Source organism: Hippocampus zosterae, chromosome 18 (genome assembly GCF_025434085.1).
Source record: "Hippocampus zosterae strain Florida chromosome 18, ASM2543408v3, whole genome shotgun sequence".
NCBI classification, from domain to species: domain Eukaryota; kingdom Metazoa; phylum Chordata; class Actinopteri; order Syngnathiformes; family Syngnathidae; genus Hippocampus; species Hippocampus zosterae.
In genome coordinates this window covers 10,110,558-10,134,810 of record NC_067468.1, presented here as the reverse complement: position 1 = coordinate 10,134,810, position 24,253 = coordinate 10,110,558, and the positions used below count along the sequence as shown (strand labels likewise).

General features: G+C 47.2%; 2 protein-coding genes and 2 long non-coding RNA genes across 7 annotated transcripts; 2 read left to right on the top strand and 2 right to left on the bottom strand.

Annotated features, from left to right (window-relative positions):
• The first annotated feature begins 22 nt into the window (after nt 1–22).
• On the top strand, nt 23–8,563 carry scarb1 (scavenger receptor class B, member 1). 2 transcript variants are annotated; one of them, XM_052050704.1, is made up of 13 exons: nt 23–249; nt 2,124–2,284; nt 2,641–2,782; nt 3,053–3,256; nt 3,336–3,431; nt 4,345–4,460; nt 4,546–4,712; nt 4,974–5,092; nt 6,252–6,325; nt 6,464–6,515; nt 6,802–6,951; nt 7,064–7,127; nt 8,178–8,563. In XM_052050704.1, exons 1-13 carry the CDS (start codon nt 130–132, stop codon nt 8,183–8,185), a joined length of 1,473 nt encoding a protein of 490 aa, XP_051906664.1. In that variant the 5' UTR covers nt 23–129; the 3' UTR covers nt 8,186–8,563. The 2 variants fall into 2 exon arrangements, with proteins under 2 accessions (XP_051906664.1, XP_051906665.1); XM_052050705.1 differs by lacking the exon at nt 23–249 and adding an exon at nt 1,093–1,422.
• A 1,037-nt stretch (nt 8,564–9,600) lies between these two features.
• On the top strand, nt 9,601–24,165 carry LOC127591134 (electrogenic sodium bicarbonate cotransporter 4-like). The gene is given in 26 exon segments (XM_052050978.1): nt 9,601–9,825; nt 10,579–10,649; nt 10,830–11,081; nt 13,105–13,234; nt 13,426–13,586; nt 13,745–13,909; nt 14,076–14,180; nt 15,098–15,153; nt 16,016–16,173; nt 16,375–16,462; nt 16,547–16,751; nt 16,754–16,907; nt 17,400–17,574; nt 17,652–17,785; nt 17,856–18,036; nt 18,461–18,551; nt 18,888–18,940; nt 19,008–19,199; nt 19,757–19,870; nt 20,662–20,823; nt 20,927–21,105; nt 21,188–21,260; nt 21,555–21,623; nt 21,696–21,869; nt 22,093–22,260; nt 24,034–24,165. Coding segments are annotated over 26 exon segments (3,603 nt in total). The 5' UTR covers nt 9,601–9,649; the 3' UTR covers nt 24,151–24,165.
• On the bottom strand, nt 13,131–16,009 carry LOC127591146 (uncharacterized). 2 transcript variants are annotated; one of them, XR_007959817.1, is made up of 4 exons: nt 14,309–16,009; nt 14,019–14,176; nt 13,479–13,931; nt 13,131–13,256 (listed from the first exon to the last, which is right to left on the bottom strand). It is a non-coding gene; the product is annotated as an uncharacterized LOC127591146 (long non-coding RNA). The 2 variants fall into 2 exon arrangements; XR_007959816.1 differs by having other exon boundaries at nt 13,177–13,259.
• Nucleotides 21,741–24,040, bottom strand: LOC127591147 (uncharacterized). Of its 2 annotated transcripts, none has more exons than XR_007959819.1 (3): nt 23,667–24,040; nt 22,076–22,170; nt 21,741–21,878 (listed from the first exon to the last, which is right to left on the bottom strand). It is a non-coding gene; the product is annotated as an uncharacterized LOC127591147 (long non-coding RNA). The 2 variants fall into 2 exon arrangements; XR_007959818.1 differs by lacking the exon at nt 23,667–24,040 and adding an exon at nt 22,870–23,130.
• Nucleotides 24,166–24,253: the final 88 nt, after the last annotated feature.

Sequence of the window (24,253 nt, the reverse complement as noted above, 5' to 3'; positions counted from 1 at the left end):
GCTGCTTGCCATCCATGGGGTCCTTCCTATAAAGCAGACGGCGCGACGGCCTCGCGGGCGCCTCAGTCCTCTGAAGAGAAGCTCTGCAGCCATCTGTCATCTCCACATCTCCATCGCTGCCGTTCCAACATGGGCGTGGACAAGTCCAAGGTGGCCTTGGGATTCATGGTGGCCGGAGTTCTCACGGCGCTGTCCGGATTCATCCTCATCTTTGTGGGTCAGGGCGTCATGAAGGACCAGATCATTAAGGTATCCGTGCAAGCGTGTTTGTGTGTGTGTGTGTGTGAGAGAGAGAGAGAGAGAGAGAGAGAGAGAAGCCCTCCAAAACAAGGGCGGTTGTAGGATTTTGAAGTTAGGGGGGCACCTCAAAAATACACAAACTGAAGGTACTTTTCTGGAATACAAAAGCCCACTATTGGGAGTAATAATAATAATAATACATTTTATTTATAAGCGCCTTTCAAGACACCCAAGGACACTTTAAGCCTAAACAAAACACAAAAAATGTGACTTTCACTGATTTTGGGGACATTTACATGGGTAAATGCGAGAACTGGTGTCGGTTCGAAGGATGAAGTGGAACGAACCACTTTCAAAAGCGGGGGAGGGCGAGGGGGTCGGAGGCTGTGTTTTATTTTTCAAATGTTGCATTTCAACCAACTTCTAATGTATGTACTTTTAGATGACTTGAATGGTACAATATTGCGAAAATAGTATAAATACTACACTGAAAACCGTTTGATCAATTATACATGTTTAAAATGTGGTAAAGTGGTGTAATTTTACACTGTTGTCCTAAAAAAATGTCATTTTAACATTTCATATAAAACTTATATTTACATTTGAATGAATAAATACAACATTATAAGTAATTTCTGTAGGTGAATTCTCCCTAGTCAGCCTTACTCCCAGCTCATATTTGGAGTGCTCTCCAAGTGGCTCTTGCCTTTTATCAGCGTTGCGGTTTCAGTTTGATTTTCGTCGGAGATACGCGAGCGCAGTGGGGGTGAACTACATTTCCCAAAATGCCTCGCGGGGAGGTGGAGCAGGAGCGGCAAACTAAACGGTGCGATTACAGGGGCTATAAATGAGATGGCAGACGGACGAGTACCTCAAACTCGTCCGTCCGACCACTATCAGCTGGAAGGTGAGGCAATTTGGACACCAGCTGGGCGCTCACAATCACAATCGCGCACGCGTCTTCAGCCGGCCCGTGTGGCCGTCACCAGCTAGCAGGGTAACAGTTAGCAATCCTGCAAAACAACAAGAAGCGGAAAAGTGGCAAAAGGGAAAACGGCGGCGATGAGAGTGAATAAAAGCAAAGTGGCGCTGGGCTTCATGGTCGCGGGGATCTTCGCGTTGGTATTCGGGACCGTCCTGGCCATCGTGGGTCCGCTCATTATCGATGAGCAAATTGTTAAGGTGAGACCCGCGTTCCCCATGCACGCTGAACGCCGCACAGGTGACAAAGTCCGGCCGACCGACGACACGTGAACGCAACAAATCAATCAAGTCCACGATTTGTCCTTTTCAAAAATATATTTTCCAACACAACTTTATTCCCTTTTCAAGGTATATTTTTCAGTCGGTGGTCTCTCAAAAAATTAGTCATTTGCTTGAAAACGTCACATTTTGCTTGAAATCTTCCCATGTGGATGAATAATGACTTAAACATTGAAAATCTATACGATTTAAAAAAAATAGCTATCAATGCCATTCCTTTTTATAATGTTGATTTTGAAATCAACGTTTCATATTCAAACATCGTTTTCCTATTCGAAGTGTTATCAGTTATGCCACTTCATGTAAAAAGATCAACGAGGTCAAAACATTCTTAGTACATGTTGCCGTGAAATCAAATCCAGAGCCCAACATTTCTCCAATTTATTGTTCATTTTAATGTCTGATGCCAAGAAAAGTGAATCAAGTAACTGACAAAATAAAACATGGAATGCCTAAAAGCTCCATTGTTTTCATGGAGGAACTTGTAAAGTGTTCTGGTTATTGTCAAGAAAACCTTTTGGGAAATGTCTCAATGAGCTCTTAAATGCAACTCTTACGACCTGTTTTTGTTGTCGTTAATATATCAGTCCAAATAAACGTGAAGTGTGTCGTGAGCGCAGAACACTGTGATTGACCCGAAGAACGAGATGTCGTACCGTATGTGGAAGGACGTCCCGGTGCCGTTCTACATGTCGGTCTACTTCTTCAACGTCCTCAACCCCAAGGAAGTCCTGAGCGGCGAGAAGCCCATGCTGGAGCAGCGAGGCCCTTACGTGTACAGGTCAGAGTTCGTCTCCACGCGCACCTTTAAACCTTGCAGACATGCACACAGGAAAGAATAAACTTTCTTCTTTTATCATGGAGAAAAAATGCACATTTTTGCTTTTTTTTAACATCTCTAACATCTGAAGAGTGGTTTCATTCTGTAAAGCGGCTAAATAACGTTTAGAAATGGCTTTTGGAAGCAAAATAATCGCAAGAATGGCACATTCATGGCTGTTCACATGAGGCCAGCGAAAGGCCTCGTGCGAGGCTTATTTTGGTTTAATTATGAAGATTTCCTCAATTCCAATGTCGGGCAATGACGTCATGACGGCGTGCGCAGTGATCTTGACCGTGTCGTCCGGGCTCGCGCAGGAAGCGCATCCAAAAGGAAAACGTCACATTCCACGCCAACAACACGGTAACCTACCGAGAGTACCGAACCTACTTCTTCGAGCCCAGCATGTCGGCCGGAAACGAGTCCGATGTGGTCACCATCCCCAACATGCTGGTACTGGTGAGTAACACTTTGGCACTTGTTGGCAACTCCCCAGAATGTCTAAAAAAAATTGTCGAGAGAGTGGACGTCAAGCTTTTGACTGATGAGTGCTTGAAACAAAACTATGACAACTGATCGGTAAGTCAGAAAGGAGTCAATCATTTGAAAAAGGAGGATTCTGGTCGGTTTTAGTGAACGAATGGTTATAGAGTATGACTTCTTCTTTGGCCATGTCTTCCGACTCACTCGGAGACTGTTTGAGTGACGTGCGGCGCGGGCGTCCCTCAGGGCGCGGCGGTGATGATGGAGAACCTTCCGTTCACCGTGCGTCTGATGATGAGCGCCACCTTCAAGGCATTCAAAGAGGGGGCCTTCCTCACAAAAACGGTGGGTGAGCTCATGTGGGGCTACGACAGCGGCTTGGTGGACTTCCTCAACAAGTACCTGCCTGGGATGCTCCCCTCCTCCGGGAAGTTCGGACTCTTCAGCGAGGTGAGGTCCCCCCCCCCCTCCTCCCCGCCGCCGCCTGGATAACCCCCGCAAGCACGAATGACGTGGGATCGTTGTGCAGTTCAACAACTCGGACTCGGGCCTGTTCACCATCTTCACGGGTCAGGATGATATCCGCAACGTGCACAAGGTGGACTCGTGGAACGGCCTCAGGGAGGTAACCAACGTTTACCTTGTGCCAGCGCCTGCAACACAAAATGACAACGATGACGCGATGTGAAAAACGCACATCGGAACTTTCTGTGTACCAATTATGAGCATTTCAATGATTGATGGTTGTTATCATTCAAAAGGGAATAGTTAAAAAAAAGTTGTTCACTCTACGGTATAAAGTAATCAATGTAGTGCCAAAATGTCTATCTTTGTGTCCCAAATGAAAGTTAATCATTTCCAGCATGTTTTTCTGAAGTTGGTAACTCCATTTTGGGATGCACTGTATTATGCGACGAATGCTCCTGTCTTTCCTGTGACTACCACAAGAGGGAGCCTTGAGGGCCCTGTGATCTGAAAATCAAATGCGTTCACCCAAAGCTAGCTTGTTGGCTGCAGCAGCGTGGTTAGCATGAAGCTTTCAAGTTGCTGCTGATAAATGGGAACCACGTTGATATGCTTTTTTATTTTTTTTTTAACCTTCAGCACTGAGTGGGTCAGTCACTTCACTCATTCACTCCCAAAGACGTTTTTAAACGTCTTTTCAGACTTGGTCTAAAATTGGCTGGTACTGAATGAGTTAAAGTATCGGGTCGTACGACGCACGCGTAAATACATTTGTGCACACAATGACTCGGTGTTGGTTTCTTTTTCTCGCAAACGCTTGTGTTTGCTAATGCGTAGCTGTTCCAACTAAAATGGAGACGGAAGCAAAGAGCCGTGCTAACAGAACCGGCCAGAGAGACGGCGTCAAGGGCTTTTTATCGTGATCGCCTGATTGTTAGTCAGTTGAACTGCAGGTTCTGCCTCCGTTCAACACAATCGGTGCTGTAGTTGACGCGTATGACGGACATGTGGGTTTACGTGGCCGCGTGACATGATGACATCCTCTCTGTATCCGCACCACTGTTTGTTGTCAGCTGAACTACTGGCGTACGCCTCAGTGCAACATGATCAACGGCACGGCGGGTCAGATGTGGCCGCCCTTCATGACCAAACGCTCCACGCTGCCCTTCTACAGTCCCGATGCCTGCAGGTTCCCAACCCTTTGCCAGTTATCGCCATAGCGCAGCCTTCATCATCATCTTCATCTTTTTATTTTATTTTTTTCTTGCTCCCAGGTCAATGGAGCTGGTGTACCAGCGGCCGGGCAGCTTGAAGGGCATCCCCTTGTACCGCTACGTGGCGCCCAAGACGCTCTTCGCCAATGGCAGTGACTACGCACCGAATGAGGGATTCTGCCCCTGCCGCCAGTCGGGTCTGCTCAACGTCAGCAGCTGCCGCCATAGTCAGTCATGCCCACCGCCACGTGTGGATGTCATTGTTTTGAGTTAACGGATGAGCCTCCACTGCGATCATTTTTCTTCATCTGGATCACAATTTTCGAGAGCCAATCTGAAATGCATTAAGGATAAAAACTGATTTTTTTTTTTTTAAATATATACTGTATATCCCACATAAGTCCCAAGAATGTATCCCCAGGATGAGACTTTGCGGTGCGGTCAACAAACAACGTACTTGATGCTTTCTTCTCCTCAATCTTGATCAGATTCTCCCGTCTTCATTTCGCATCCTCACTTCTTCAACGCCGATCCCGTCCTGCTGAACTTTGTGCACGGGCTCCATCCCAACGAGGACCAGCACGGACTCTTCATAGACATCCACCCTGTGAGTAGAGGCGTGAACACCTTCGGTGCGGCAGTGAAATGTTATCTTTGGCCAGATAAAATGGAGCACTTTATGGCTGTGGGTGAATAAATGTCAGGAGATAAATTGTCCCAAGTTGTGCGTCGTCATGCAGACTTTGTGTTTAGTGTCAGGGTCACCTTTTTTTTGTTTCTTCTTTTTTTAAACCATCACATCACAAGCACCTTGTTGTACATGTCAACGAGAACGCAACAATAAAACAAGCCGTATTACATTAAGACCGTCTCTGTCACACTTGTAATCTTCTTTGTGGCATGTTGGACAAACGCACACACGTACACACATATTGATTGTTGATAAAAGTATATTGCAGATAAGCTAATTGGCTAATGCGTTTACAACCACATTCAGATTGAAATGACTTCAATGACAGGTTGATGATTAAGAGATTCTTGTCGTCATGAAGGAGGAGGAGGATATGAGAAATGTGTCCTTAATCGAACTTCTAGCAAGTGTGGAAGAAATCGTTTGTGCGCGTGCTCGAAGCTGGAAATTAGCAGCTTAGGCGTTCAAGTGGCCAGGATTTACGAATATTGCGGCGTACGCTTGAGCGATCGGGATGTCAATGTGTCGATTGTTGCAGTTTTCGGGTCATGGCGCTGGCGTCGTGTCCAAAGTTGGAAACGCGCGTGCGATCTCTGATCATGAGATGCGGCGCGTGTCAACAACGGCATTTAGTTCTTTCTATAGTGGCAGACGGTCCTCTCATACTGGATGCCATTTTGGCCACGCCCATAAAGTCTTGAAAATGGACAATTTTTGGAGCCGAGCAATAAAGTTGAAGGAATGGCGGCAATGGATCGGTCTCCCGGCTCTAGCGTCAATGCTAACTTGTTAGCGCGAGCCGGCGTGTCGAACAGCTTTCTCCAATGGCGTTGACGAGTGAAACATGTGTGAACGCGAACAGGAAAAGAGCAATAAGAAGAACAACAAAAAAAAAACTAGCCTGCAAAACAGGAAGTAACAATCACACGCAACTGTCGGTCTTCCTCTCTCACGATTGTACTGTACCGCGGGCCAGGGAGCGGTCATCGCCTGACACGAAGCTATTTGACGGCGCTTTTGCGTGTCCCGCGTGTCTCGTTAACGTATTTTTGCTGCTGTGCTTTTGTCTTTGCAGCAAACGGGCGTCCCTCTCAACGTGTCCATCCGCTTGCAGCTCAACCTTTACATCAAGCGGGTGTCAGGAATTACGTACGACCGCTCCCTAAGCTCTTTTGTCCGCCTTTTGTTTGCCGCCACCATCAAAGAGACTTCCTGTTTGCGACCTTGCCGCCTATCGACACCCTTCTTTTGATCTGCTTCTTCTTGCTCTTTCTCCTCTTCTTGCAGCGAGACTGGAAAGATCCCAGAGACCATCATGCCCATGATTTGGTTTGAGGAGGTGGGACAAGAGACCGCAGGAAGTGCTTGCCGCCTTCCTTCCTGTTCGCACCTTTCATCCGAGTAGGGCTGTGTTGGGAATCGCTCACTTGTGGCTCAACTTTAGAAATCTCCACTGAAAAAAACTAAAACAAAACATAAGCTCACACCACTGATAGGCGGATTTGAAAAAATGGCCTCCCCACTGCATCGAGTGAGGGCTTCCCAACACAGGCCAAGTTGACGCCGTGTTCTGTTGTTTTTCACGGTGAGCGCGAGTTGACGTGCGCCCCGCTTGCTGTCCTCAGAGCGGTTTCATCGACGGGCCCATCTTGGACACTTTCCACACCAACCTGGTGGTCCTGCCCGCCATCATGGAAGTGATGCAGTACGGCTTCATCGCACTCGGCCTCGCCACAGTCATCGTCGCCGCCCTTGTCCGGCACAGGATCCGTAAGGTAACAAACTGCATTTGCGTGCTTTCTTCTTTTTTTTTTCCCCCATCCATGTTTGATCTGTTGCACATCCTTTTCAATTCCTGAATTCTGAGATGCCGTTCTTGTCTTTTAGGCAACCTATGAAACTTCCACTCAGGGCAACGGCACCCCAACGAAAAGCATGCAGGGAGACTCGGGTGGGTGTACACACACACACACACACAAAAACATGCAGACATCGGAACAACTCGTTGGGGGGGCAACCAAACTCTAAATACTACCCACTATGATTGGTTGCTGCATGTACTGTAATTTCCCAACGACAAAACGCACCGGATTCAAAATCGCAAAAGCCAGATTTAGCTGTAAAAACTAATTTGTAGATTCTGTATATTAGCCACTTAGGACTAATAGTCGCACGTCTCCATGTTGTTAAAAGGGGAATTATCTGTATTATGAACCCACCCTCCCAACAATGTACCCCTCCCAATCCTATTTCAAATTTGCCAGCTCGCTGTAAAGACTTTATCTTATATGAATCATCTGAATCATTGGTCAGAGCAAAGCCGCTTTGACGACAGTGGAAGGTTGATGGAAGTTTGAATGAGGTCAGCTTGTGAAAAATGAAGATTGGTTTGCAGAAACGTCAGGCTGAATGCCGAGAAGGAGCGCCGGCAGATGGGTTCTTAATCGGCGGGCGGAGACCAGGCGCTTCCTGTATCCTAATATGACGGAAATTAAAGCAGAGGCATTCGTGTGGCACATGTCCACATGTGCAATTGTTCCCAGGAATCTTTCTGAAAATTCAGGCCCCAAAAGCCTTTTTTACTCAGAAAACTGAAATTTGATAGGCCTGTCGATCACAGTATGCCCGAGGACAAAAAAATGCCTGAGAAGACTTGGGGAGTCTGCCATTTTGATTTGAAGTGTTTCCAGGCTTTCCACAAAGGCCAATTTGAAATTTTCTCCAGTTGCTACTAAACTGAAATCGCTTAGGCTGGACAGATGGACGATGCAAAATTACTAAAAATTTGAGTTTAGCTTTGGGGGACATGTGCAAGCAAACCTTCCTATCACCATTAACGGGGTTGGGAGGCTTACTTTTAAAATGTACTCCAATACAGTTAGTAGTAAAAAAATGGACCAGATTGCCTGCTGAGAGTTTGCATTCCTGCCCTGAAGACGTGGGCTGTGGCCAAGTGATGTTTTGAAAGCCTCCTTCATGGCAGCTTTGTTGTCTTTGACAGACAAGTGAAGCTGTTGGCGGCACCGCGCCAGATGCGTCCGCCCGCCCGAGATGACCGCCACGAACAGCCCACACTCACTTGTCTCTCGGCACCCTGACGCCTGACTTGTTGTCGCCATGGAAACAAGCACAGGCCAAAGCGACTTCATAATCGCTGATTGGGTGTGGGGGGGGTTTTCTCTTTTTTGGCGGGAGTTGAGACCGTCGTCATGGAGATGAAACAACTGCCCCACTTGCTGTTTTTGAAAGTTGTTTGAAGGTGTTAAGACATTTGCACAAAAACGCTGCCACATCAATTTGACTTTGTTGTTCCTTTTGTATGTAACGTTCATATGGATTACATCCTGTTTCTGCACCTAAGGCACAATAAACATGGTGTGATGACAATGCCAGAAGTGTGCGCTAATGTGTTTTTATGTGTTGTACAGGAGACCTGAAGGCGGCGTTTGCCCCTGTTATCAGACTAACACTGATTGCCGCGCACACACACTCACAACCGCACATCTTGCACATCAAAGTCGGTGTCACAAGTTGAAGAAAAACAAGAATTTGTTGAAATGAAAGTGAATGGAACAGCTTGAGAAAAGGGTCAGGAGTGATTTGTGATAGAAAAGTGTCAGCTAAGGTGAAGGGAAAAGTTTACAGAACAGTTGTGAGGCCAGCCATGATGTATGGTCTAGAGACACTAACAAAAAAAAGGGACAATCCGAAAAGAGAATAAAAAGGTTTCCTGTACATAATGACTGGTCATGTGATCAAAGCAGTTCCCCTCGCTTTCACAAGGTGGCGCTGTGTAACACTCATGCCATGACGAGGAAGAACACTCATTTTGTTCCCTCATTTCCAACTACAGTAGTGCACAAAAAAGGTGGTTCTACATCCGTTATAAATTTTGGTAAACTTCATGTTTGATCAAAAATCGATACTCTATATCCGTCCACAAGCAAGTTTGGTTTTTATGAATTACTGAGTAATCTCGTGTTGAAAATGCACAATTTAAAAAAAATGAGAACTTCAGATATCAAATCAACAACATTTTAAATTCAACAAACAAATGAGAGTTCACAGAACTTACCATTAGAATTAGATTGTCTCCCGGCTCAGCAAATTGTTTTGGAGCAAATAACTCCATTGTTTTACTGTCCTAAAATTGTTTTTTTTACAGAGCGAAATGGCGGCGTTGCTAGAGCGCCGCCATCTTGAAGCATAAATTCCACCACGGCCCCGCCCCTTCCACTCATTGATTGGCCACGGGCACACTTCCCAAAAAAAATGGATAAATTATTATCGGTTACAAAATAAAACACTGCGTGTTGAAAACGTTCGGGATTAAAAATGTTTCATTTGCTCATTTTGACATGTTTGCTGGAAGTCTTCAGTGGAACACAAATTGTGTCTCTTGGAATAGCAACTGGAGTGGAATCCTGTCAATGTTGGGTGACTGATGTAGTCCAAAATGGAAAGTGCACGTCGATGGATGCCCTGCAGGTACGTGCACACAAGCGCGCCCAGTGGCGCACCCAGTGTGGTCGAATCAGTGCGAGTCGCGTCAGTTGTCGTCTGCTGTCGGATGAATACGCGACTCAGCCAGTCTGCTCCGCTTTTTTTTTAACTTGGCACGCGTCATTTTTGTTCTTTTACTTCTTCGGGTAAGCACCACTCTGTCTGATTCTCTTTAGCGCATCAAAAATGAACATGTCATTTAGTGCAAATTGTGGCGGGTTTTCTTGTAAATATTTCAACTCATCTGCGTGCGCGTGGCTCATCTTTCATCACCGTGGAAACCGACGCCGGGTCATCGGGTGGCTGTCCCATCCACTGGGGTGTGACAGTGCCAATGCTTTCAGTGATGGCTGTCACGCGAATTTCTTGAAGGCCTTCCGAGTGCTTCACATTCCTCTCAATTCAGTGTTGACCTTTGGCCTTGTGTATTTCATGCGCAAGTGCGTGCGTATGACGACTTATGACAGGGCTAGCAGGAGGTAAGCCAACAGGAAGTCAATGTAAGTCAAGCCTCAAGTGATGGAAAAGTGCCTGTGACCTTCACAGTGGCTGATCAGGCTTCAAACAGCTGCTTAGCCATCCCGAATGACATCTATTGATTACACACACACACAGGAAGTCATGGCGTCGGGCAGGAGGTCATTTTCCACCATCAGAGTGTCCAGTCAACACCTTCAAAATGCGATGGGATCACAGGCCAATTAAATTTTTTACTTTGCTTGTTGCTCTCCAGCGATACCAAAACTATTAAGAGATTTTAAAAAATGAGCAGTTTTCAAAAACGAGAGATAGTACTGAAAAATAACTGGGGCTAGGTAAACTGCATGAGAAAAATTGGACTGTGGCGGCACATCGACCTATCGCGACGACGGGCGTCACATGTCCATCGTCTTTTCCAGGATGGATCACCACGAGTGGCCGCGTGCCAGGGACAGAGGTCACCGGCGCTACGACGACAATGGCGACAAAGGTGAGTGTGCGCACCCACCAGCTAAATGCTAATCACATAGATAGAATTCCATTATCACGTTACATCAGATTCATATCACCGGCGTCGGACGAAATGAGGATACGTTTGGTCGACGATCGCTGCATTTTGGGATTCGAGGTAAAACCCAAAGTGACTTATTGTCGCGTATGGCTTGTGCAGATGTGGAGGCATTGTACGTCGACGTTCCGCCGTCCCACCGGCGGAAACGACGACGCCACCGTTCGTCCGATCAGCAGCACGATGGCGAGCGCGCCGCCCGACGCTCGCACTACGAGCACCGCGCCTACCACGAGCACCGCCAGCACGCCCACCCGGCCTTCTACCAGGACAGCGACGACTGCGACGATGACGGCGGCGGCGGCAATGAGCACGACCGTTGCTCTCAAACGGTGGACCACGCTGACCCCTCGGGTGAGCCGCCGTCTTTGGTTTTCGTCTGCACAACTGTCAACCGCATCCAACCCTGCCCCGTGCCGTCCAAATCCAAGTTTCTTGCATAACATCGGCCGTCCGCGACGCGCTGTGCAGCTTAGCGATGGTTTGGAAGAGGCCAGGGATTCTCAAAATGTGGTACGCGGGCTCCCTCTAGTGTCACGCAAAGAAATCACTGGGTGAAAGCTAGAAAGTGTGCATACAATTCTAGTCGGTTTCAGCTTTTGTTTAATCCAATAAATTACATTTGTTATGTATAGTTTGATAATATGTAATTTGGAACTACAACACATATGCACTTCATCAAGAGTTTTTTATGTTTTCAAATATGTACAAATTGGTATTACCGGTATATGGAATTGGTCTCACAGCAATCTCATTCATGCCTGGTTAGTATTGGAATGGGCAGCAGTTTTTTATCACTGTCACCAACATAAATCAAAATTAGGGAATAGGGAATGGGCAAAGCATTCATCGTTCCTTGATCAGATAGAAAATTGAGTAAAAAGAATACAAAATAAACCTCACGTGTGGAAAGTTAATCTCCGCTTGCGCCCGGCTCACATTCCGCCACCCCGGGCGGCGCTGGGTGGGCGGCCAGCCCATGTGGGGGCCCAAATGTCTCTCTCAGGCCCTAAGCTGATTAAAGACGTGTACGTGCACGTGGATCGGTTGTGTGCGTACGCAGGAGGAGGAGAGTTCTCCTGAGGCCTTTGATGCGTGACGGCCGCCTGAGTAAGACTTACAGCTCTTTGCGGGACCCTCGACCAAGATGGTGAGGGCAGCAATCTCAATAGCTGGTTAGCGAGTGAAGCGAGACATCTCGGGCTGCCTGCCGCCTCGCGAGTTGCTGCTTCTGCTTCTTTTGGCGGCGTTCATGCTGCTGAGCGGACCAGCCGCAATCAAGACCGATCGAGCGGTCTGGGGTTTGGACGAGCCCGGCGTCATGGCTTCTTCTTGCGAGACGCTAGCTGACTCTCACACAGGTAACGACGACCATGACCAATGAGGAAGTCCCAACCTAACAACAGAATATATACATATGATTCATAAATAATCATTCATCGATTTATTTTACAACCTGAATTGTCAAATTAAGCGGCAACTATTTTCATCATGGAATAATCGATGACTGATCGATTATCAAATTATTGTGATTCATGTTGAACTTTCTGTTGGATTCATTGTTGCTACATGGCGCTATTAGCTTTGCTCAGCTGTTTATAAATATCCGACAGCAAAAGGACCTTTCATGGGGCGATTTGTTTTTCTTTCAGATTGCACCGTGTTGATGATGTCATCGTACCCGTTAGCATCAAAGCCAAATTTGTGGGGGTTTTTTTTTCATTGACATTTTGTGAGGGAAGTCAGGCGACATGATTGGCGGATGCCATTAGCTTGAAGTGGTGAGCCCCTCCAGGCTGGCTAATCGATGAAGATTGATCCGCAGAGACTAATTAGAGCAACTCGTTAATGGCAGACTGCTCCTGACCACAAGAATCGCTCCCTAGTGGATAAAGCATTGTACTGCAGCTACAGGCTTCCCTGGATCCTACCGACGTTACATCATGGCATGTGATTGGTCAAAATGTCAACACATTAGCATATATCATTGCAACTTTTTCATCTGAACCAATAGGGGGCGCTTTGAAGCTGCTTGGGATATTTCCATGACACGCAGCTGGGGATGGCAGTTTTTTTATCCACACACACAAAAATTTTAAAAGCTGCAATTGGGAACTTCATGTTAGCCTGGTGTACACGATACTACCTGATGCTCATTCTTGTTTGGAACTTGCTTGTTACACTCGATGGTTCGATTGGTCTGCTCAAGTGTGAGGAGCTTGTAGAACTGCTCCAAGTGGAGAGTTACTCAAATAACCTCTGTTGTCCTTTTAGCACACTCAAATGGCTATAAAAGGCATTCGCTTAGCCGCCAGCTTGCATGCGCCTTTTTTTTTTTTTTTTTACTGACACAAGTGCTGCGGCGGCCATGTTGCAGTGTCGCCGGCGGCAGAGCGGCTTCGTCACATCCTGGGGGAGGACGATGGCGGGCCCACGCCCACCATCTTCACAGAGATGGACACGCTGCAGCAGGAGGGCGGAGAACTGGAGTGGAAAGAGTCGGCCAGGTGAGCTACGGGCGGCGGCGTCCTGCTAAAATCAAAAACGGCTTAGATGGAACAGCATGGTTTTATCGTGTTTTCATGCTGGTCTTGCTGGAAGACACCAACAAGACGAGTATGAAACAACAAAACCATGCTGTTTTTTTTTTTTGGTAGCAGGGCGGGGACTGACGGGCATTGTCCATTTTGATTGACAGGTGGGTGAAGTTCGAGGAGAAGGTGGAAGAGGGCGGCGAGCGCTGGAGCAAACCTCACGTGTCCACGCTGACGCTGCACAGCCTCTTCGAGCTGCGCACGTGTCTGCAGACCGGTAGCATCCTTCTAGACCTGGAGGCCTTCTCGCTCCCTCAGATTGTCGGTGAGATGCAAAGCTTTTGTCATCACGGTCCGTAATCCAGTCTCATTTCGAAATGGAATGACTTTATTGCGTCCCTCAAAATTCTACACGAGAAAATGACAATGTCAGGTGAAAATAAAACTCACGCGTGACGTGATAACGTCACCGTGTCTCCGCAGACGAGATGGTGGAGCGTCAGATCGCTGACGGTCTGATCTCGGAGGATGTGAAGGACAGGATTGTCTTTGTCCTGCTGCGGAAACATCGTCACCAGACCAAGAAGCCCATCCATCGTTCGCTGGCCGACATCGGAAAGTCGTCGTCGTCGTCCGCCGCCGCCGCCAGTAAGCGAGCGCAGCGCATTCCCTGTTCACACACGTATACGCTACGTATGTATCATGCATGTAGCACGCCGCTTTGCGCTTGAGTCTTAACGCTTTTCGGGCTTCTAACATGGTGCCGCCTGCTTGCTCCGCCTCTTCACCCCAACTCCACCCCTTGCTCGCTTAGACCGTAGTCCTCAGGCCAACCTGAGTCGTAGCACAAGCTCCGCCTCCGCCATCCGTCGCTCAACCGACGACCTGCTGAGACATGCCAGCAGCCTGGGACGCCTGCGTGAGTCACGTAGACACACACACACACACACACACACACACACACACGCACGCAACCCACTCATTTTGATCACCTTACCCTTAGCATCCAACGCTAACACTGTAATGCTTTGCTTCTTTAACTCTGACCTGAAAATGCAGCATACATTTTTTTCCCCGTGTATTTGATACCTGTGACCAACTCTGGCTAAATGGACCTCCTGGGGCGAAAAAAAAAGGCAAATTGACATATTCATATATTCAAATTAGGACACTCAATTGCATTGAAACGATATATCAGCTCAGCTGTTTTCATAGAGCACTTTAAAACAACCACTTCTGTGTACAAAGTGCTGGACATAAAGCAAAAATAATTCGTATAGCAACAAACCACACTCACACACACAGAATATGTGCATTTGTGAGCGGGGAGAGAGGCTTTGAAAGGATCCTCTTTGGTTGTAATTTCGTCTCACTTAAACAGCATCAAGGGGATATTTGAGGTGATATTGAATCACTTGCTGTTCATTTGTGACATCACATTAGTTCTAGTTTTGTCCGTTACGCAAAACTAAACCTTGCGACTTGAGGACTCTTCAGCCAGGGGGTCTCACATGCTTGAAGAACAGTTACTCATTGAGTTGATTCTAGCTCCCAAAAAAGGAATTGATGGATCAATACAATTCTTACAAAAAAAAAAGGGAATGCTTAAAAAAAATGAGAGAAAAAATTATAACATTTATTACTTTGTAAATGTCTTTTTCTTTTTTGTGTTTGATCAATTTTTGTGTGTTTCTTCTGGACAATGCGTGAAAAGGATTACGGGGGGAATTTGCCTGAGGTTCTAAATCATCAAGAATGTAATCTTGCGTGTGCACGTGTCAGTGCTTTCTTTGTTGGTCCTCAAATGAACATTCTGTGTTTGTGTTGCATTTACAGATCATGCGCAGAGTCGCAGCATGAATGACATTTCGGAAACGCCCAGCTCGGACCAGGTAACACTGAAGCTAATATGGGTGTGTGTTTGTGTGCGTGCCTGTATGTACTTTGTATTACCGTTGTCCTGGCAAGTAGCTAGCAGAATTGCCGATGAGGTGTCCTGCAGCAAAAGCCCAACAATACGAGTGTGTCACCTGCACGCCACCTTTGCATCACTTGCCCCGGTGCCCCCTCGGTTTTGTCGACTGCCACCATTTCACCCACCGCCGCTTATCTGACACCAAAGCCATCATGAACTGGCCTTTTACTTGCCAAAAGCACGAAAACCACCTCACCTGCCATTAATCTGCCAAAAGTGAACTCACACAAACCACTTCGCTACCTAACTGTCACCTTCCTGGCCTCCAAGCTGCCACTAACCTGCCAGTGAACCCGCAGTAACTTGCGCTTTTGCTGCCACCCCTCCACATTGGCATGTTAAGCGCTGAAGATTTGGTGGCTGGTGACCGGCAGGGCCGGCGGCGTTAATCTCCGGACGATCGTGGGAACGATAACAAAAATTCAGGTCGTCCGTCGGCGCTTTTGTTTTCACTTTGGTGTGCACGCATGAACTTCTGAGCAGTGATCATGATCATAGGAGAATGTAAAGATGGGTGGAGATTAACATGTTCATTCGGTATTCTTTGTTTGTGCCTGCCGTCTGCTGCCAGGTTGGCGTTGCAAATGAGATTGTGTTCCAATTACCTAGAGAAAAAAAACCTGTCATAACAAAAATTAACTAAGTCATCAAATATATCGACCGTTCACATTTCCAATTAGACTTAAAAGATCCAAGGAAGGTCTGGTGGCACCTCCTTGTGGAGAATATAGGTATTGCACCACTGCGTCAGCAAGTTGTGGGTGTTGTTCCTTGTGCAGATGAAGAACAAGTTCATGAAGAAAATTCCCCGCGATGCTGAGGCATCCAACGTGCTGATTGGTGAGGTGGATTTTCTGGACAAACCCTTCGTCTCCTTCGTGCGTTTGGCTCAGGCCACGACGCTCGGTGGCCTAACCGAAGTTCCGGTGCCGACCAGGTGGGTGGTGCCTTGACAACACTCACATTCTGCATAACCCTTTCATGCACCCTGTAACCTGATTACATGAGAAACTGTCCAGGCCCGCAATTCACATTTTGTCTCAGAGCACAAAGCGAAATATAGATGTGGAACCTGTGGGTTCAGGACCACCATGTTTGAGCTTGCTACAAGTATTTGTGAGGAGGACGTGCCTTGCAGGTTCCTGTTCATCCTGCTGGGCCCTCACGGCAAGACCAAGTCCTACAATGAGATCGGTCGTGCCATCGCCACACTGATGGTGGACGACGTAAGTTGCCCCCCGCCCCCGAATGGCTCCTGTGCAGCCTCTGGCCGCCGTCTCATTTGACTCTGCCTATCCTCGGACCTCCAGCTGTTTAGTGACGTAGCCTATAAAGCGAGGGACCGCGAGGACCTGATTGCAGGCGTGGATGAATTCCTGGACGAGGTCATCGTCCTGCCTCCAGGAGAATGGGACCCCAAAATCCGTATTGAACCCCCCAAGAAGGTTCCGTCGGCAGAGATGAGGCAGGAGCTCCGTGTGCCGCCTTATGATTCCATCGCTGCCAAACACGGCCCTCAACCCGGTCTTGTTCTGTGCCTTCCAGGAAGTCTGTGCTAAACTTAAATGAGCTGGCTCAGATGAATGGCTCGGCTGGGGGGCCGGTCGGCGGGGAAGACGAGCAACTTCCTGTCCAGCATGAGATCGGCGAAGAGCTTAAGTTTACTGGCCGGTAAGACGTCTGGAGGTCCAGAGCGGGAAAGGGGACGGAGATGGGAAATGCTAGCTTGTTAGACAACGAGGCACAAATCGGAAGTAAATCTAACGTGCTTTTTATAAAACAACTCGTTCAGGTCTAGAAATCCAAAGCTTCAAATTATTAGTAGTATTTTTTGGGGTGGAGCAGTTTTACGAATCAACAACTTCAGGAGCAACTTTTTAATTTGGTAGAGCAAATTATTTAAAGTGCCCTGCGATTGGCTGGCAACCGATTCAGGGTGTCCCCCGCCTACTGCCCGAAGACAGCTGGGATAGGCTCCAGCACCCCCCGCGACCCTAGTGAGGATCAAGCGGCTCGGAAGATGAATGAATGAATGAATTATTTAAAGGTTAATCCCAGGGATTTGAAGTAGGTTTTTAACCCGGGTTTAGGATTAGGGTTTGATGTAATTGGGAGTATATTCAGCTCCAAGACCATTTCCAACTTTGTTCTTCCTGCCTGAAGGATCGGCGGAGGTCTGTGGTTGGATGTGAAGAGGAAGATCCCATGGTACTGCAGCGACATCTACGACGGCTTCCACATCCAGACCATCTCAGCCGTACTCTTCATATACTTGGGCTGCATCACCAACGCCATCACCTTTGGCGGCCTGCTGGGCGATGCCACCGACAACTACCAGGTGAGCAAAGCGCCTCGTCCTGAGGTCTTTGCGGTCCGAGGCGTTCTCTGAGGCCTGGGTGACTCCTTCCTCCACAGGGTGTGATGGAGAGCTTCCTGGGGACGGCGTTGGCGGGAACCGTTTTTTGTTTGTTTGGCGGTCAGCCGCTCATCATCCTCAGCTCCACCGGACCCATTCTCATCTTTGAGAAACTCCTCTATGAATTCTGCAAGTAAGACCAAGGCTGAGGGAGGTGAGCGAGTGAACACGCGTGACCACGGTGACGACACGTTTGTGTCCAGGAGCAACAGCGTGGACTACATGGAGCTGCGCCTTTGGATCGGGATTCACTCGTGTCTGCAGTGCTTCCTCTTGGTGCTGTCGGACGCCAGCTACATCATCCAGTACATGACCCGCTTCACAGAGGAAGGCTTCTCCAGCCTCATCTCCTTCATCTTCATCTCCGACGCCATCAAAAAGATGGTCTGCTTCCCTCGCACATGCAAAGCGCACACCCGCCCGTGACTTGGCTGTCAATGATAATACACCTTTGACTGCCCTCCATCACCCGCCAACTGCTTCTTACCTGCCATTTCGCTGCCACTGAACTCACACAGTCATCTTACTTGCCACTTTCTTGTCACCGGCCTGCCACTGGACCTGCACAAACCGCATCCCTGCCACTTTCCTACCTACCTGGCACGTTCCTGTCATGTGTTTTCCTCTGACCTTCCTCAACCCATGCAGAGTACTTTCCTGCCATGTCCCTGCCACGCTAGCTGCCACTAACCCGCCAGTGGGCACACGGTAACCTGTCACAGAGCAGCCATCTCGCTGCTACTTACACACCTCCGACATGTTAGCACCTCCTTTTGCGAGCCAGGTCTTACCCTCGTCCTCCATCCAGGTGGGAGCTTTCAAGTATTACCCCATCAACCGCGCCTTCAAGCCTGACTACGTCACATCTTACAAGTGCGACTGTGTCCCTCCAGACCAAGGTGAGTCCTTCTTACAGGTCCTGAAGACCTGCTCTTCATGGTCTTGATGTTTATCTTTTGTATCCCTTCCCTCACGATGGTGTGGCCTGAAAACGTAAGTAAAAATCTCCGCTCTGTCCTCCATCTTGTTTCCTAATCGAGGAATGACATCCTGTTTGGAACTGAATCTTCTCCATCATCGATGTCACCTTGTGTTTCCTGGTTCTCAGTTCTCCTGCATGTCACTTCCTGTTTCCCGTGACATCAATGTGACTTCTTGTTTTGTGCTTCCTGTTTGTAATTGAATATTCTTTGACATCATTGTCACTTCCCGTTACCTGGTTTCCGTTTCTGCAGATCGGCCCTGGAACATTTCAGCTCCTTTGGCCGATGACAATATGTCACTTTTGGTGAGTGACAATTTTTGTGAGCAAGTCATGGGCATAATGAGTGATTGTTTCACGGGTGGCACCGCAGTTTAACGTGAGCGATCTGGACTGGACTCAGCTGAGCAAGAAGGAGTGCATCAAGTATGGCGGCACCCTGGTGGGCAAAGCATGCAAGTATGTGCCCGACCTGGCCCTCATGTCCTTCATCCTTTTCTTCGGCACATACTCCATGACCGTCACACTCAAGAAGTTCAAGTTTAGCCGCTACTTCCCCACCAAGGTGAGAAACAGACCTGACCGGAACTTCTGTGCCCACCGGACAACCTGCACGCGACCCCAGCATGGGCAGCTTTTACCAAGAATGTACTAAGATGACATGTGGATCATTTTTATATAATTCCATTAATAATGGTAAAGAGCTTCAAGTCCTATTTTGCAAACGTTATTGATGATTTCAAATTTGAGGCTGTAACCGACAAGAGATAAATACGCCATATTTATGGCAGTCCAAAGCAAATGTCATCTGAACAATGCAATTCACTCACAAATCTTACCCTTTCAATTATAACTGTAAATAATTCAAATTCTCACATCAGTCGAATTGATTTCCAGAATGAAACTCAGCATGGTTGGTCTTGACCGTTACTGATCAAATGATATGAAAAGGATCCGTGCGTTTCTGAGCATGTTAACAAGATCGCAGGAAAGGTTAGCTAATTTGGCTAACAACCAAAGAAACATAAGTAGCACGTTAGCCAGATGCTACCGTCACCTAGCGATCGTACAAGAGAGCATGCTGACCCTATTCCGTGGCCCTGCCCCTTTTTCCCGCCGCAGCTGCGTCAGCTGATCAGCGACTTTTCTATCATCATCTCCATCCTTCTCTTCTGCGGAATCGACGTCCTTCTGGGACTGGACACGCCCAAACTGCACGTTCCCATGCACATAAAGGTCCCTGAATGCATCACATGCCCTTTGTATAGAAAACCCCGCAACCCACGTCGCATCGACCTCAGTGTTGCAAAATCGTATTTCATGACGTTGATTGTGCAGATTTAACCAACAAATCTTGGCTTTCTCCTCTTCACTGTGTTTGTGTGTTTGTGCAATGCTAAGCTAAGGAAGCTAATCAGTGATTTTGCCATCTTCATGTCAATCATGTCCTTTGTGGCTCTGGATATGTTGATGGGTTTAGACACGCCCAAACTGATCGTTCCCACTGAGCTGAAGGTACACCACCTCTTCATTTCAGCCAGCATGCCAACTTCACTCTGTTATTATTATTATTATTATTATTATTATTATTATTATTATTATGGTGTCGCGAAAGGGTTCACAGTGCTTCACTTCCTCATTTTGAGCTGATAGGTTACCCCTTGGGCTGCAACTAGCTATTATTTGAATGTCTTTTTTTCTTTCTTTTAGTTAATCGATTAATTGTATTTTTAAAAACTTTCATTTCCATAAGTGGGCAGCTCAGTGGTTGACTGGTTAGCATATCCGCCTCGCAGTGCAGAAGTTGTGGGTTTGAATCCAGGCCTGGCCTTCTTGTGTTTTGAGAAGGAAGGCTGGAGTTATATTTGAAGTCCACTAAAAAAATCCTCATGTAGTGATTCGGGAGTTCAAATCCATGGTTGGAATCCTTACTAACAAACAAAAATCTGCCCCAAGTGAAGCTGTGTGAATTCTTTCCAGATGCAGCGCATGCGTAAATCCCAACTGAAGTGGAACTTGTTTTGCAGCCCACACGCGCCGACCGTGGATGGCTGGTGATGCCGTTCGGTAAGAATCCATGGTGGTGGTACCTGGCCAGTTTTGTGCCGGCACTTCTGGTCACCATCCTGATCTTCATGGACCAGCAGATCAGCGCTGTCATCGTCAACCGCAAGGAGAATAAACTCAAGGTTATTTGCTCGGCCACTGCACTCTCGTTGCTGTTTGAAGGATGGATGGGGTGAAGTGTGTCTCCGCCACCGCCACCTCACCCCGCTCCCCCCTCCCCCGCAGAAAGGCTGTGGGTACCACCTGGACTTGTTCTGGGTGGGCATCCTGATGGCAGTGTGCTCCTTCATGGGTCTGCCATGGTACGTGGCCGCCACCGTCATCTCCATTGCGCATATCGACTCGCTCAAGATGGAGAGCGAGTCCAATGCCCCTGGCGAGCAGCCCCAGTTTCTGGGGGTCCGGTAAAATACCCACCCATCGCCGCCACACCCAAAGACCTCTTTGTTTCCTTGTTGACTCGGTTGCTCTCTTCCTCGCCGCCAGCGAGCAGAGGCTGACCGGAACGCTCGTCTTCGTCCTTACGGGACTTTCTGTCTTCCTCGCGCCCGTCCTGCAGGTCAGTCTTGCATTTCCAAGTCAATCTGCTCTTCCCCGCGCTACTCTACTTCTGAAACATGATTTGCTTCACAAATCTGATCGTTTTTCGCTCCTTCACAACACGAAACAAATGACATAGCATTCTAGCGACAAACAACTCTTTGATTACCATTATGCTGATGACTTAGCATAGCATACTAACACACTGCCTCTTTTTTGACTCCATTTTACGTCCGTCCACACGTTAGCATGCTAATCATGCCACTGAAGCTAATGTGTACAAGTGAAGCTAACACAAATTCTCACGTTGCAGTACATCCCAATGCCGGTGCTGTACGGAGTCTTCCTGTACATGGGCGTGGCTTCACTGAGCGGCATCCAGGTTGGCGTTAGCATTAGCTTTCAGGTAGCACATTTCTGTGTATGTGTGTGTGTAATTGCGTTTACTTTTCAGTTCTGGGAGCGCATGAAGTTATACCTGATGCCGCCTAAGCACCAGCCGGACTTTGCCTTCCTGCGTCACGTTCCTCTGCGCCGAGTCCACCTTTTCACCTTGGTTCAGATCACCTGCCTGGCTGTCCTCTGGGTCCTGAAGTCCACCTTCCTGGCTATCATCTTCCCCGTGATGGTGAGTACACTGACAGAAACGATTTACCTCCGTTTATCGTGGAGATAGATTCCAGACCATAAGCGTTTTAAAGAGGTCTTTGATAAACAGTCTACGAAGGTGGAACCCAAAGTGATATATACATGTATCAAATGTGAAATTTTCCTTGGGGCCAAAGAGGACATTAATGTGTTTGGGAATCAGTGTGTTTGTGCATGCATGCTCACTGGGTTCCCGTGTGCAGATTCTGGGTCTGATGGTGGTACGAAAGCTACTGGATATGATGTTCTCCCAGCACGACCTGGCCTGGCTGGATGACATTCTGCCCGACAAAGACAAGAAGAAGAATGAAGATGACAAGAAGAAAAAGCAAAAGAAGATGACGACGGCCGACACGGAGAGCGACGAGGAGGCGAGTGAAAACATTCTCCATAGATAAATAGAGTACGGAAGCAGGGAGCTGCCAATGTGAATATTTGAGACTCGTTTGAAGCGACGTGCAAAAACGCTCAAACTTACTTGTAGACTAAATGCTAATAACAGCATTTTTTTCCCATAATGCCATGGGGTATTGACTTTTGTATGTATGAACGGTGCCACTACAAGACTGCGGCAGTTTTCAAGAACACTGACACTGAGGTGGATTTTGTGGCTTTTCTTTTATTGCAACTCCGCAAGACATTATGGCGGGAGCATTCGTGAAGCTGCATTCAGTCTTGTACATTGCAATGTGACTTCCTTGTAGCTGTCTAACAAAACATCCTCCATAAGAAAACAAAATACACAACGTGGGTGATGATAATATAGTAACTATATACAGTAAAAGAAAAAAAGAACACATTACTCTTATTTACAAGATGTCATTGAACACATCACACGCAGCAGAAACGGCTGCGAATCGAACAAGATTGGCGGCCGCGACGAACTGCGGGCTCACACCATTAACACAATCGACTGAATGAAAAAAAAAACACAACATGACCAACTACATACAACAAAACTGAAAATAAACAAACATTACCGGCAACACAGCGTGGCTGGAGCATTAGTGAAGCCGCATTCAGTCCTGTACATTGCTACACAACAAACGAGCACTTGCTATCAACTCCATGTGTCACTCGACAAAACGTATTTTAAATAACAACACTCTAAGCAATGTGGACTTGTAACAAATCGGTGAACCAATTGAGTACACCACACATTAGAAAAAGAAAAACCAAGTGAAATATTGTTATGAAATTGATAATTAGTCCGAACCATCAACGAGTTGGTACTCAGTACTACTTACCAACGCCACTTCCGGATAGCTCTGCCTGATGCTACGGCGGGAAGCAGTTGCCACACTGTGCGCTGTTGCGTCACTTCCGTCATAATATAATAACTTTATGTATCACTCTGTTACATATGAACAAGTAAAAAATGGCCTACCAATAGATGCTAAAATTACATCAGTAAACATTGTTATGAGTAATTGTTATGGTTTTATTATTCTCTCCCTTTGTCTTTTTTGACCCCATATGCAAGTAAATATCCTTATGGGAAATAATGCTATGTTTTTGGCATGAAGCCTACAAACACGTTCAAACGTATTTGCAAGTAGGTTCGAATGAGTTTCTCAGTCAAAAATGTTGACTCCACGTTGGCAGCTCCACCCTTCCATAATTGATTGATAGAGAGACAGATGGACAGACGTATTTATGTGGACATACATGTGTATGTGTGCCTTGATATGTCTGTCATAAATCTCTGAATTACTTTGAGGTCCACTGCCCTCTAACATGCGTGAATAAATGAATGGTGTGTGCGAGTTTGACTAACATGAAGCTTGTCTTCTTATTCATGCAGTGTTGCTGACTTTCACGCTTCCTGCCTTTTCTTCTTCCACTTCTTCCTGTTCCTGCTCGCTGAGCACAACGCTAATGCCTTCCGCCTGCACCTGTATCACTAACAACAAAGAAGCACGTCCTTGATGACTTCCCGCTTTTCAAGAAAATTGTCACAAAGATGGAGTCATGTCACCCGAAATTGGGCGTAGACCACTTTTGAATGACAAGTGGCAAAAAGGGATGATGGCCTTTTTTTTTTTTTTTTTTTTTTTTTGCTTTGGCGGCATGACTGTTTAGGCGGAGCTTACCTGAACCCAGCATGTTGACTCCTCCCTTTATATATGACCATACCTCCTCAGGTCCCCATGGAGCAACACAACTTGGCCCACAATTACTGTCCCGCCCCCACCTCGGCCTGTGAGTACAACCCCCTCGCCCCCTGCTCACCTTTAATTTTACTCATGAATAAATTCTAAAGATGAAAAAAGATTTGTTTTTGTTTTTACACCATTGTAGCGGTTCACGGCACATGCTAACTATTATATATTGATGTGACTTCATGAAATGAACATTAGGACA